Source organism: Haliotis cracherodii, unplaced genomic scaffold, assembly GCF_022045235.1.
Source record: "Haliotis cracherodii isolate W230 unplaced genomic scaffold, xgHalCrac1.p SCAF_12, whole genome shotgun sequence".
In the NCBI taxonomy this organism is placed as follows: Eukaryota; Metazoa; Mollusca; class Gastropoda; order Lepetellida; family Haliotidae; genus Haliotis; species Haliotis cracherodii.
Genome location: NW_027266267.1, coordinates 4,924,544 through 4,938,431, shown reverse-complemented (window position 1 = coordinate 4,938,431; position 13,888 = coordinate 4,924,544). Strand labels below are relative to the sequence as shown.

At 42.7% G+C, this 13,888-nt stretch overlaps 1 protein-coding gene across 1 annotated transcript in view; it reads right to left on the bottom strand.

The window, feature by feature from the left end:
- LOC139458137 (mucin-2-like) overlaps positions 1 to 472 on the bottom strand; it is a 36,801-nt gene extending 36,329 nt beyond the window's left edge. The window contains exon 1 of the mRNA XM_071239450.1: positions 446 to 472. Within this exon, the coding sequence (XP_071095551.1) occupies positions 446 to 472 (27 nt within the window). The remainder of the gene's footprint in view (positions 1 to 445) is intronic.
- Between the last annotated feature and the right edge of the window lie 13,416 nt (positions 473 to 13,888).

Genomic DNA, 13,888 nt, shown 5'->3' with positions numbered 1-13,888 from the left:
GGGGTCCAATTAATTTTATAGAGTGACTTCATTCGTTTAAAGCGTTTCCCTATAGTGAGTGAGTTGGTGAGTGAGTGAGCTGGGTTTAACGCCGCTTTTAACAGTATTCCAGTTATATCGAGGCGTGTCAGCTTAATGTGGGAGGAAAGCCCGAAGTGATGCAGGTCTCAGACGTTTACCACACTGGTGAAACCGACGAGCACGGGTATGGTGCTGACAAACCTAGAAACCTAATCGGGTCGAAACGGGATTCGAATCCACAATCATAGGTTTCTGGCGTGCCCAAGGGACCCGAATCGCGAAACGCAACCCCCCCCCCCCCCCCCACACACACACACACACACCACCACCCCCCCACCCCCCCCCACACACACACACACACACACCACCACCCCCCACCCCGCTTTTCTCTGTAACCTGGCACAGCAATTAATAAAACGCGCACCTTTCTCTTCGACTGCCATGTCCACATTATGTAGTTTGGCGCGACGGAGACATTTACAGCTATTTTAACAAACTTTATCCGACATAAATGCCTACATGGATTAAACATCGACATGGCGGGCGCAAAGACAACAGTCTGCGAGTGACGGTGTACACCCGTGCAGAGAGAAATCTGAATTTAATGTTGAAATGATGACGTCAGGTCATGTGAAGTAGCGTGTTGGCGAGAAGCTGGCATCAGCAAACCTGAACCTTGACCCCAAATTGCTGTGTGGGTCCTCGCGACGAGAGAGAGAGAGAGAGAGAGAGAGAGAGAGAGAGAGAGAGAGAGAGAGAGAGAGAGAGAGAGACTAAGGGACGCTACTCTGCTGCGTACTGGACCACCAAAGAACGAAGAACGTGAAAGTAATAATCATTCTCTGCTGAACGTCATGTTTGCAGTGGAGATAAAGCGTACGCACGTCACGCCGTAGACCCGGGCTCGATTCCCCACATGGGTACACTGTGTGAAGCCCATTTCTGGTGTCCCCCGCCGCGATGTTGCTGGAATATTGCTAAATGAGGCGTAAAACCATACTCACTCACTCATCCCTACGTGGCCGTTATTCGCGAGTCCGTATGCATATTAATCCGGATAAGCCATGTTTCTTGCCCAGTCATCTCAATCATCGCATGACCCGTGAAAATCCGGATTAGAATAGATCTTAAGCGACCCATTCTTGCCGTAAAAGGCGACTATGCTTGTCGTAAAAGAGGCGACTGGCGGGATCGGGTGGTCAGACTCGCTGACTTGGTTGATACATGTCATCGTAGCCCAGTTTTGTTGTTCGATATACACCCGTGCATGCTCGTCGCTATACAAGTGCAAGATTACTGCGAACGCGACGTTAGACCTCATTTCACCTCACCCACATGTGCAGTGAGTGAGTGAGTGAGTGAGTTACGATTCATTGTCACATCGGCAATATTTCAGCCATATTGTGACTAAATCAAGTTTTACAGTACTAAAATACATAAATATAGACTATAAAACTTGTAAGCCCCCAGTGTAGAGTTGTGCCCCTTTGGCGTGTCAGGAACCTATGTTTATACCCGTTACATATTCCATTAATCCGGATAGATCATGTGATTATCGTTGTATAAAACATCACGAAAACACAGAAACACATAATTATAGGTAACGGTTGGACTCGTCTATAACGCCGCAATTCACTGTGCAGGGTTGCCACCAAAATCATACCAGCTGTCTATGATCGTGGGTTCGAATCCCGGTTCGGGGCGGTCGGGTAGCCTAGTGGTTAAAGCGTTCGCTCGTCACGCAGAAGACCCGGGTTCGATTCCCAACATGGGTACAATGTGTGAAGCCCATTTGTGGTGTCCCCCGCCGTGATATTGCTGGAATATTGCTAAAAGCGGCGTAAAACCATACTCACTCGAATCCCGGTTCACCCTGTTTATGTTTTTTAGGTTTCTCAGCACCAAACACGTAGTCCTTGGTTTCACTAAATTGGTAAACGTCTAAAACCTGAATCGCTTCTGGTCTCCATCAACATCAAACTCGTGATATAATGTAAATACTTTTCATATATATTGGTCGATTTTATAGCAAGTTAAATTGCAATCAACGATGTTTTGTTTTTTAAATATTTCGCAATTACAAATATGTGGAAATGTTTATCACAAAAGCAGATAAGGATTCGTGCAATTTACGTAACATATATTTGTGATGACATTAACAGAAATGAATGTGTCTGTATCTTATCACATAGGCATACTCCAATGACCAAGAAGCGAAGTCTTTGCTTTCTCGTCAGACTTCCAGCATTGATCAAAGTCTGTTCGCGCAACGATGCTACGCTTGTAAACAAAGATGGCGCCTGTGTCGGCCATTACCGCTCTATCTTCCTGGCGCGAAAACTCATCTCATTAATATTAATATAATGGTATCTAATTCAAGCCCGCCCAAGGAGATACACGGAAGCGGTATTATCTTGGGCCTTGACTTGCCTTGAGATGCAAGAACGTTTGGCAAAATAAACACGTGCCTTCGGTAAATATCGTTTATTTCCGTGTAGATTATCCAAATATGGGCATCTTGTTAGTGCCTCCTTACTTGTGACGTTCGGACGATGGCGTGTGTGAGTGTTTGTTTGTTTGTTTGTCTGGATTGTCTTGTCCAGACTCAATTATTTACAGACCACCATCATATAGCAGGAGTTCTGCAGTCCTGCTGACTGCGGCTTCGCTAATATATCATTGTTCAGAAGATCTTGTAATTACTTACCTGTCGAATGCGGAAAATGGAACAATACACGCCTCGATTGTTAAGTGTATTATATCCAGATTATATTACTAAAACACAATGAACATTCCGAGGGCGACCGGATCGCCATGTGGTTAAAGCGTTCGCCCAAGACCCGGGTTCGATTCCCGACATGGGTACTATGTGTGAAGCCCATTTCTGGTGTCCCCGCTGTGATATTGCTGGAATATTGCTAAAAGCGGCGTAAAACTATACTCACTCACCCAAGCTGCAAGGACAGGGCCAAAGTTGAAAGAGGTTACGAGATACATACTTTAGAAATATATTAAAAACTCGTCCCTTTCTACTATCAGGTTATATAATTGTTGTAACCTGGCTTTTCGGCGATATTTCAAATATTCACATACCTTCGTCGTTTATCAGAAGATGATGGTTTGAATTTTCATAACGGTTGTTGTTCCTTCATCACTGACTATCAAGGAATGTCTCTTATCAGTTTCAAGTTCAAACGATTTTAAATACATCAAAATGATTTCAAGTATCACGTATTATATGACACTCCCTAGAATATCGAGATGACGTCGTTCCCAAGGCATGCAAACATGACACCAACCCGATGCCCCTCTCACGGGGAATGGACTGTTCTAAATCATATCTTGGATGTACCATTTGCTTGGGGAAAGGGGTGATATGTAATTCGCAAGACTATATATAGAAAGTGCCGGGAAACGGTGTCATTTTCATCAACAGTTGGATTAAGATATATAGCTAAAAGAGGCGTAAAAGCCCACTCACTCACTCACGCACTCACTAAACATTCCGCTGCAATTGTTTAATTCTGGAAGGTGGCGATTCGCTGTGCAGAGTTGCGTCCCTTGGGAACGCCAGAAGCCTATGATTGTGGGTTCGAATCCCGGTTCGCCCCGATTATGTTTCTAGGTTTGTCAGCACCATACCCCTGCTCGTTGGTTTCACCGATGTGGTAAACGTCTGAGACCTGCATCACTTCGGGCTTTTCTCCCACATTAAGCTGACACGCAGTGACGTAACTGGAATACTGTTAAAAGCGGCGTTAAACACAACTCACTCACTCACTTGTTACGCTATCGAGGTCATGCAACGCAAGGGTCCGTGGTATGTGTTCCACAACATGAGGGGTGGTAGGTGAAATGGGGGTTAACGTCGCGTCCAAGATTATTGCACTTATATAGCGACGTGCATGCACGTGTGTGTGTGTGTGGCTGCTTGTACTAGTCCGGACTGATGCCGATTTATAGTGCTAGCAAACTGAGATACCATGCCGCAGATTAACATGAATACCCCACTCATGTACACTGACACAGTACACTGACTCCGAGCCGACCAGTCCTTGTTTTAGCCCCTTAATGCCGAGCGCCAGACAGGGTAACAACAAGTACCATCTTTCAACGTCTTTTGGTATGACGCGGCCGGGGACCGAACCCTGGACCTTGCGCTCTCCGGGTAGGAGCTCTAACACTAAACCACGGAGGCGGTCATATGGGAGTATCATGCTCTGAATAGTCGAGGATAAGTGTCACAATATAAGTGTCGCAATATAGATAAATCTCATACTGGTCATTGTGCCTTCCATTAGCCCTCTCGGCTCCATGGGGAGTATACTATCCAGGCTGCCTGCTTGGCTTTAAGGTTTTCACATTCATTTACTAGGGGACTTTCGTTGATTCAGGGATCATATATACATAAATGTGTCATGAAAGTAATCAGAAACATGATGACAATCAGTGTACTGTTATTTGTTGTTATATATGTGTCATTGAAACAAAGAGAAAAGTCTGAAATGTCTATAAATACCGTTGTCGTTGTCCGGGATTTTGCGTCAGCCATGGCATCACCCAGAACGGAGACTGTGACTATTTCTGTTGAATTTTTCGATTCATTGCAGTGTATCTATTTTTAATTCCCTAATTTTTTCTTCGATTCTCTCCCCATGCATAAAAATGCCGAGCCAGGATAAGCAGTAAATAGACAATAGTAGAAAATGCTACTCTGTGTAAAATCGGAATTTTGCTTTGTATACATTTCAAACAAGTGCAGTTTTCCGAGCACAGCGTTCGTTTTCATACCTAATTTGTTTTGCTTGATTTTATCTAGACACTTTGTATTGGTGACAAAGACCATTTGTCATCTGTTTCTAAAATGTACGAGAAATTCAAGGATGTATGTAGCGCAGCTGAGCTTGAAATATACCTGATGTAATTGACGTCTCATAACAGGTGTACCTGTAAGGTGATTTTGTAAACACTATCCAATGTGGCGGAAAGTTCAGTTCGCGGTGTTCGTGTTTGCGTATTTTCCAAAACATTCTAAACTATTCTAGGGTTATCGGCGACGTTTTGGAATGATCATTGGTGATTTCATAAAAGACATATACGCGTGATCACTAATATGCTATTTTTAAAATTAATTTTCCCGAGTAATATCCGAAATTTAGACTTCAAAATATGCTGTAAATAATGCCGTGAATGGTGATTTTTTAATGTGTAAAAACTGGCGACATTTACGATGTACCTAATTTTCAGTCATTTTCCTTTGTTAATGTCACTGAATGATATCGGAGAACAGGGAATTTCCCACAGATTTCATAACTGATGTGATTATGTGTGCGTAATGTATGTTGTGTTATATTCGACTTCAAGGTGAGGGTTGAAGAGAAGGGACATATGTGTCCCTCTGGCATCCAGGCGGTTAGATGTAAAGAAAACTTGAACAAATCGATAACCGAGGTATTTTCCATTCAATTACCGATGAGATCCACAGTGGAAGCGTATCACAACCAAAGACTTGGGTGGTGGGTTCGTGGGTGTGTGTGTGCACAGTTAGCGAGTCTCTGAGAATAGAGGTTGTTTGTGCATACAATAGACATGTTACTAAGGTGAGGGGTTGTTTGTGCATACAACAGACATGTCACTTAGGTGAGGGGTTGTTTGTACATACAATAGACATGTCACTAAGGTGAGGGGTTGTTTGTGCATACAATAGACATGTCACTGAGGTGAGGGGTTGTTTGTGCATACAACAGACATGTCACTAAGGTCAGTGGTTGTTTGTGCATATAATAGACATGTTACTAAAGTGAGGGGTTGTTTGTGCATATAATCGACATGTCACTAAGGTCAGTGGTTGTTTGTACATACAATAGACATTGTCACTAAGTTATGGGGTTGTTTGTACATACAATAGACATGTCACCAAGGTGAGGGGTTGTTTGTGCATACAATAAACATGTCACTAAGGTGAGGGGTTGTTTGTACATGCAATAGACATGTCCCTAAGGTGAGTGGTTGTTTGTACATACAATAGACATGTCACTAAGGTGAGGGTTGTTTGTGTATACAATAGACATGTCACTGAGGTGAGGGGTTGTTTGCGTATACAATAGACATGTCACTAAGGTGAGGGGTTGTTTGTGCATACAATAGACATGTTATCAAGGTCAGTGGTTGTTTGTGCATATAATAGACATGTTACTAAGGTGAGGGGTTGTTTGTGCATACAATAGACATGTCACTGAGGTGAGGGGTTGTTTGTGCATACAACAGACATGTCACTAAGGTCAGTGGTTGTTTGTGCATATAATAGACATGTTACTAAAGTGAGGGGTTGTTTGTGCATATAATCGACATGTCACTAAGGTCAGTGGTTGTTTGTACATACAATAGACATGTCACTAAGTTATGGGGTTGTTTGTACATACAATAGACATGTCACCAAGGTGAGGGGTTGTTTGTGCATACAATAAACATGTCACTAAGGTGAGGGGTTGTTTGTACATGCAATAGACATGTCCCTAAGGTGAGTGGTTGTTTGTACATACAATAGACATGTCACTAAGGTGAGGGTTGTTTGTGTATACAATAGACATGTCACTGAGGTGAGGGGTTGTTTGTGCATACAATAGACATGTCCCTAAGGTGAGGGGTTGTTTGTGTATACAAGAGACATGTTATCAAGGTGAGGGGTTGTTTGTGCATACAATAGACATGTCACTAAGGTGAGGGGTTATTTGTGTATACAATAGACATGTTATCAAGGTGAGGGGTTGTTTGTGCATACAATAGGCATGTCACTAAGGTGAGGGGTTGTTTGTGTATACAAGAGACATGTCACTAAGGTGAGGGGTTGTTTGTACATACAATAGACATGTTATCAAGGTGAGGGGTTGTTTGTGTATACAATAGACATGTCACTAAGGTGAGGGGTTGTTTGTACATACAATAGGCATGTCACTAAGGTGAGGGTTGTTTGTGCATACAATAGGCATATCACTAAGGTGAGGGGTTGTTTGTACATACAATAGACATGTCACTGAGGTGAGTGGTTGTTTGTGCATACAATAGACATGTCACTGAGGTGAGTGGTTGTTTGTGCATATAATAGACATGTTACTAAGGTGAGTGGTTGTTTGTGCATACAATAGACATGTCACTAGGGCGAGGGGTTGTTTGTACATACAATAGACATGTCACTAAGGTGAGGGGTTGTTTGTACATACAATAGACATGTCACTAAGGTGAGGGGTTGTTTGTGTATACAATAGACATATCACTAAGGTGAGGGGTTGTTTGTACATACAATAGACATGTTATCAAGGTGAGGGGTTGTTTGTGTATACAATAGACATATCACTAAGGTGAGTGGTTGTTTGTGCATACAATAGACATGTTACTAAGGTGAGGGGTTGTTTGTGCATACAATAGACATGTCACTGAGGTGAGGGGTTGTTTGTACATACAATAGACATGTCACTAAGGTGAGGTGTTGTTTGTGCATACAATAGGCATGTCACTAAGGTGAGTGGTTATTTGTGCATACAATAGGCATGTCACTGAGGTGAGTGGTTGTTTGTACATGCAATAGACATGTCACTGAGGTGAGTGGTTGTTTGTACATGCAATAGACATGTTACTAAGGTGAGGTGTTGTTTGCGTATACAATAGACATGTCACTAAGGTGAGGTGTTGTTTGTGCATACAATAGACATGTCACTAAGGTGAGGGGTTGTTTGTGTATACAATAGACATGTCACTAAGGTGAGGGGTTGTTTGTACATACAATAGACATGTTATCAAGGTGAGGGGTTGTTTGTGTATACAATAGACATGTCACTAAGGTGAGGGGTTGTTTGTACATACAATAGACATGTCACTAAGGTGAGGTGTTGTTTGTGCATACAATAGGCATATCACTAAGGTGAGGGGTTGTTTGTACATACAATAGACATGTCACAGAGGTGAGTGGTTGTTTGCGTATACAATAGACATGTCACTAAGGTGAGGGGTTGTTTGTACATGCAATAGACATGTTACTAAGGTGAGGGGTTGTTTGCGTATACAATAGACATGTCACTAAGGTGAGGTGTTGTTTGTGCATACAATAGACATGTTATCAAGGTGAGGGGTTGTTTGTGTATACAATAGACATGTCACTGAGGTGAGTGGTTGTTTGTGCATACAATAGGCATGTCACTGAGGTGAGTGGTTGTTTGTGCATACAATAGACATGTCACTAAGGTGAGGGGTTGTTTGTGTATACAACAGACTAGATATGTCACTGAAGTGAGTTTTTTTGTGTGCATACAATGGCCATGTCACTATCGTTAGGGGACCACACTCCCTGCAAGCGCCTCTGAGTCCGGATATAGCGAGTTAATGGAAGCCTGACGGCTTCAAAGGATGCAAGGTCAACGTCTATGTGATTGTGAGTGAACACAATGACGAGTGCCCATTTCCGGACGCGCGTGGTTCATATGGTGACACGAGACCCCGAGTCGTTTAACTCCGTCTCTCGACATAAGAACAATGAAGCCCATGGTTTCCGGGTCATTTTCCATAGAATTGTATCTATCCTAATAAATAGCTGTCGGAGTGAGTCATTTTATTGTTATCTTTGTACATATATCCAGCAAACAATCAAACAAACAATCAAACAAACAATCAAACAAACAATCAAACAAACAAGCAAACAAACAAGCAAACAAACAAGCAAACAGACAATCAAACAAACAATCAATCAAACAAACAATCAAACAAACAATCAAACAAACAAGCAAACAAACAAGCAAACAAACAAGCAAACAGACAATCAAACAAACAAGCAAACAGACAATCAAACAAACAATCAAACAAACAATCAAACAAACAATCAAACAAACATTCACCTGATGAAGGAGCAAGAAGTAGCTCTTTAAAGTCATTTGACATTTTATCAGTGTATGGATTTGAATCTGAATGGAAAGAAAAGTTGTAAATATAGATGTATTGTTTTGAAAGAATTTGTAGTCTGAAATAATCATGTGATCAGGATTGCAATTGGCATTCATCTCCCTCGGATTGATCACAAATATTACGGTACGAATGTGTTTTTCTTGTATCAGAAGCCATGGGCTGTACACAGTAGCATACACCCTAGGCAGTGACAGTGAAAACAACACGTTGCCAAATATATAAAAGTCTTTGTTTTCATATTTGCGAGTATACAGTCATTGTTGCTATTCAAAAGATTGCTAAAGGTATCACCACGTGTATTAATATATAATCTGACAGAAATATACTTTGTCTTAATGATAATGGAAAATGGGTCGTCCTCAATAGAACCATTGTTACACCGCCGACAAAAGCGTTGTGAATAAACAATATCCTCTCTTCTGCCAGGATTACTCCCCATATGCACTTCACTCAATCTCAACAGGCACAGCATACAAGCCTATCCTAAGAACCCTTTGCTCTGTGTAGTGCAGTGTATCAGAGACTACCTTGACCGCACACTCCTGTGGAGAAAGGATTTGGAAAGAGATAAGTTATTACTCAGTTTACGGCCATGCAGTGGGGACAAGTTCTATTCACTGACGAGTCTTGTTTTCACCTCAGCCACAGCGATGGACGGATTCGAGTGTACCGACGTCGAGGTGAAAGTTATGTCAATCATAGTGTCATGGAAGAAGATCGGTTCGGGGGCGGCAGCGTTATGGTATGGGGTGGGATTACAGCAAGACAGAGGAACCGTTTGATAGTGGTAGAGAGAAATCTCAATGGACAGCGCTACCGCGACGAGATCATCGGCCCTGTTGTTCTACCGTTTTTTCGTCGTCATGGCCCATGCATTACCTTTCAACATGACCACGCCCAGCCTCATATTGCTCGACTTGTTCAGAATTCTCTTCAACAAAACAACGTGAATGTCATCCCCTGGCCGGCTCGCTCCCCTGATCTCTTGGATCGTGATGGATCGGCGCGTTCGACATCAACCACGTGTTTCATAGACACTCAAGGAACTTCGAAACATGCTCCAGCAGATATGGACAGATATCCTACATGACTTTGTGCGACGCCTGGTCCATTCCATGAGACGAACATAGCAATGTATCTATTTTTAATTCCCTAATTCTTCCTACGATTCGCTTCCCGTGTATATTGTGAAAGGTTGAGCAAATGCATTCAACGAATAGACTTTGTTCACATTTCCAACAAGTGCAATTTTTTCAGCATTCGTTTTCACAGCTCATTTAATTTGTTTGATTTCATCAAGACACTTTGTAATTTGACAATTTTGCTCAAATTATATATGAACGTGCTCAGCCCCACATTGGGCGCCAATGTAGCGGCCATAAAATTTCCGAGTCCCGTGATGGGATTCGAACCACGGACCTTCTGATCCGAGGTCGGACGCCTTGTCCACATGACCAAAGAGGTTAACCCCGTCAGCAAGCTGACAAGGTAAGGATGTCATCTGTGGGATGACTCCACGCCCTGCTACATAAGGATGAATGTATCGCAGCTGAATTTGAAATATACGGGATGTTATTGACGTCTCATTACCGGTGTACGGACTGCCTCCGTGGTCTAGTGGTAGAGCGTCCGCCCGGAGCGGAAGGTCCGGGGTTCGATCCCCGGCCGCGTCATACCAAAAGACGTTAAAAGATGGTACTCGTTGTTACCCTGTCTGGCGCTCGGCATTAAGGGGCTAAAACAAGGACTGGTCGGCTCGGAGTCAGTATACTGTGTCTGAGTGGGGTATTCATGTTAAACTGCGGCGTGGTATCTCAGTGAGCTAGCACTATAAATCGGCATCAGTCCGGACTAGTACAAGCAGCCACACAAACACACACACGTGCATGCACGTCGCTATATAAGTGCAATAATCTTGGACGCGACGTTAAACCCCATTCCACCACCACTGGCGTACGTATACAAAACGTAGCCGTGATATTGCTGGAATATTGCTAAAAGCGGCGTAAAATTATACTCATTCACACACTCCCCCAGCCAGAGGTCGAGCTGTAGCTGGTACCTTCATAGGAAGGAAACGGATGCTATTTTCCTGTTTACAGCGCATTAACCTACATGACAATGAAGTGACTTTCCGGTATTCCCGGCGTATTGAACTCGCGAAATGGGGTATTGTGTTGCATGGGGGTGTACTAGTTCATCAAACAAAAGTACCAGTGTCATTTCTTGCCACGCGCGGATATGTCTTTTGTGTTCCTTTCATTTTGTCTGTGAGAGATACACACTCACTGAAAGCACTTCCTTACGAAAATAGATTTAGTTAAAAGTAAACCCTGACTGACTACCATCGCACAGCAAGAACAACGGACCATGCAATTCGATCAGATTACACGCTGAGGCAATCATTTAGAACAGTTTTCATAAATTCACTTATTACCCACGTGGTGAAGATACAGGTGGTAAGATACTAAATCCGCACGTCACACGTGTGTCGTACAAGGTTGACCTTGTTTTATTCGTTTTGATTGGATAACCGTGACCTCTGTCACACCGGCACTACTTTTTTCATACATAGAATATCGCGAGACGTCATTCATTTTGCAACTACAAGGCAGAACTGAAGCAATCTCATGAGAGCGAGAGATATTTACAAACACTTTATTAAACCAAACAAGATAGTCACACGCATTAAATTCGGTTTGCATCCTATATAAATTATGCATTGAGCTTCTACAGACATAATTAAATGGAGCTATATCCATTTACAATGTACGACTACCGTTCAATAGATCGAGGGTCCCAATGATCGCGACGCACCCGACTACTTTCGCAACTTCCAAGTTGATTTAACGTAAAAGGATAAGCGTGGTGAAATGAAGTCAGTTTAGACTATCTGGACAGATATCTAGACTTTCTTGGGATGATCCGGTTGAGCCATCGGTGTCTTCTTCGAAGCGTATTTTGTGGCACTGTTTCGGGAGTTGTTTGTTCACGACTGCACGACCAGATCACCCAAACTGAACATTTCCGATACAAATCATTCGAAAACTCCGTAGAAGTGTGCCTGATTTCTGATTATGTGGCCCAAAATATCCAAAAGGTGAACAATAACACCCCTTATCTCTAGCGTAAAACGCCGAGTAGATCACGGTTGTCTTTTCTTATTCCGGTGGTGACCTTGCCCTTCGTTCGAAGCTGCCACTGACATGCAAGCAGACTTGGGCGTGTTGAATTGCACGTCTTCAGTATAGGGTGGTACTGTAAACATCACTGTCATTGGCGAACACTTTGATTTCCCTCGTCCAAAATGGTACGGACATGATATAAATTCAGCTGATAGATCAAGGAAACCGAACCATTTTTTGAATGCACAGATGGCAGTGCGAGTGACCGACTGTTGGTCCGATATTCCGGTTATGTGACTTTTCAAATTTTCTGATAGGGTCCTGCGTACTAACAACATGGCGCTTGAATTCTCATAGGTTGAAGAAATTCTTCCAAAAGGATCTTGAGCGTTGGTGCTGTTGTTTTTGAAAACACAAATGCAGGCGCATGTTGTTAATGTATATGCAAAGAAATGTCAACAGTGCCCATATTTGGGCATATATCAATATTCATGCGCAACCAGATTTTGCAACCGTTTTCAGTTCGGTCTGTCAACGAAGAAAAGTTGTTATGTCTTCACACTTACATATATATTTAATGTGGGTAATAAATAAAATACCACACACACACACACACACACACACACTCACACACACACACGTGCATGCACGTCGCTATATAAGAGCAATAATCTTGGACGCAACGTTAAATCCCATTTCACCTCACCTCACCTATTTAACTATTTAAACAACCGTGTACAAATTCCATCTAAAGTATTTGTTGCTGGTTTGTTAAAAAACCCATTTTCTATGGCAAGGATCCACATCTAAACAAAGCTAAAATTCGACGGTACACTCTCTATATGTTATATCAAAAACATAATATTCTCTTTGAAAGAAGGAGGCCCAACCGTCTTAGACACCGCAATTCGCTGTGCAGAGTAACGTCCCTTGGGCACGCCAGATAACTGTGGGTTCGAATCCCGGTTCGCCGCGATTATATTTCTAGGTTTGTCAGCACCATACCCGTGCTCGTGGGTTTCACCGAAGTCACTTCGGGCTTTCCTTCCACAAGAAGCTGTCACGCCGTTATATGACTGGAATACTGTTTAAAGCGGCGTTTAACATAACTAAGTCACTCACTCACTTAGACAGAAACATGTTGATTGTGTTTGCGTGACAAGGAAGGAAGACCAGGGCGTTCAGACCACAGTGTTTAATTCCTGTCGACGATAAGGCCAAAAATTAAGAAATCTTATTCCTCATTATTGTATTGGGCGGTCGGATAGCCTAGTGGTTAAAGCGTTCGCTCGTCACGCCGAAGACCGGGGTTCGATTCTCGACATGGGTACAATGTGTGAAGCCCATTTCTGGTGTCCCCCGCCGTGATATTGCTGGAATATTGCTAAAAGCGGCGTAAAACCATACCCACTCACTCACTCACTCATTATTGTATTAAAAACAGCAGGCAGATGTAAACAGAAGATTTCATACTTTCCTAATCCCTCAAGCTCTATTTCACAAACGGAGCGGTCGGGTAGCCTAGTGGTTAAAGCGTTCACTCGTCACGCCGAAGACCCGGGTTCGATTCCCGACATGGGTACAATGTGTGAATATTGCTAAACGCGGCGTAAAACCATACTCACTCACTCACTATTTCACAATAGTATTACATGAAAACAATGACAAAGCATAACGTAGTTTATGTAATCCTTAGTTTTGCCTAATTGGGAAATCTGTCATGACTGTGAAGAATGCGAAGTATTTTGAACCATTATTTTGAACCAGAAGAATGTAAGAAGTTAATCTGG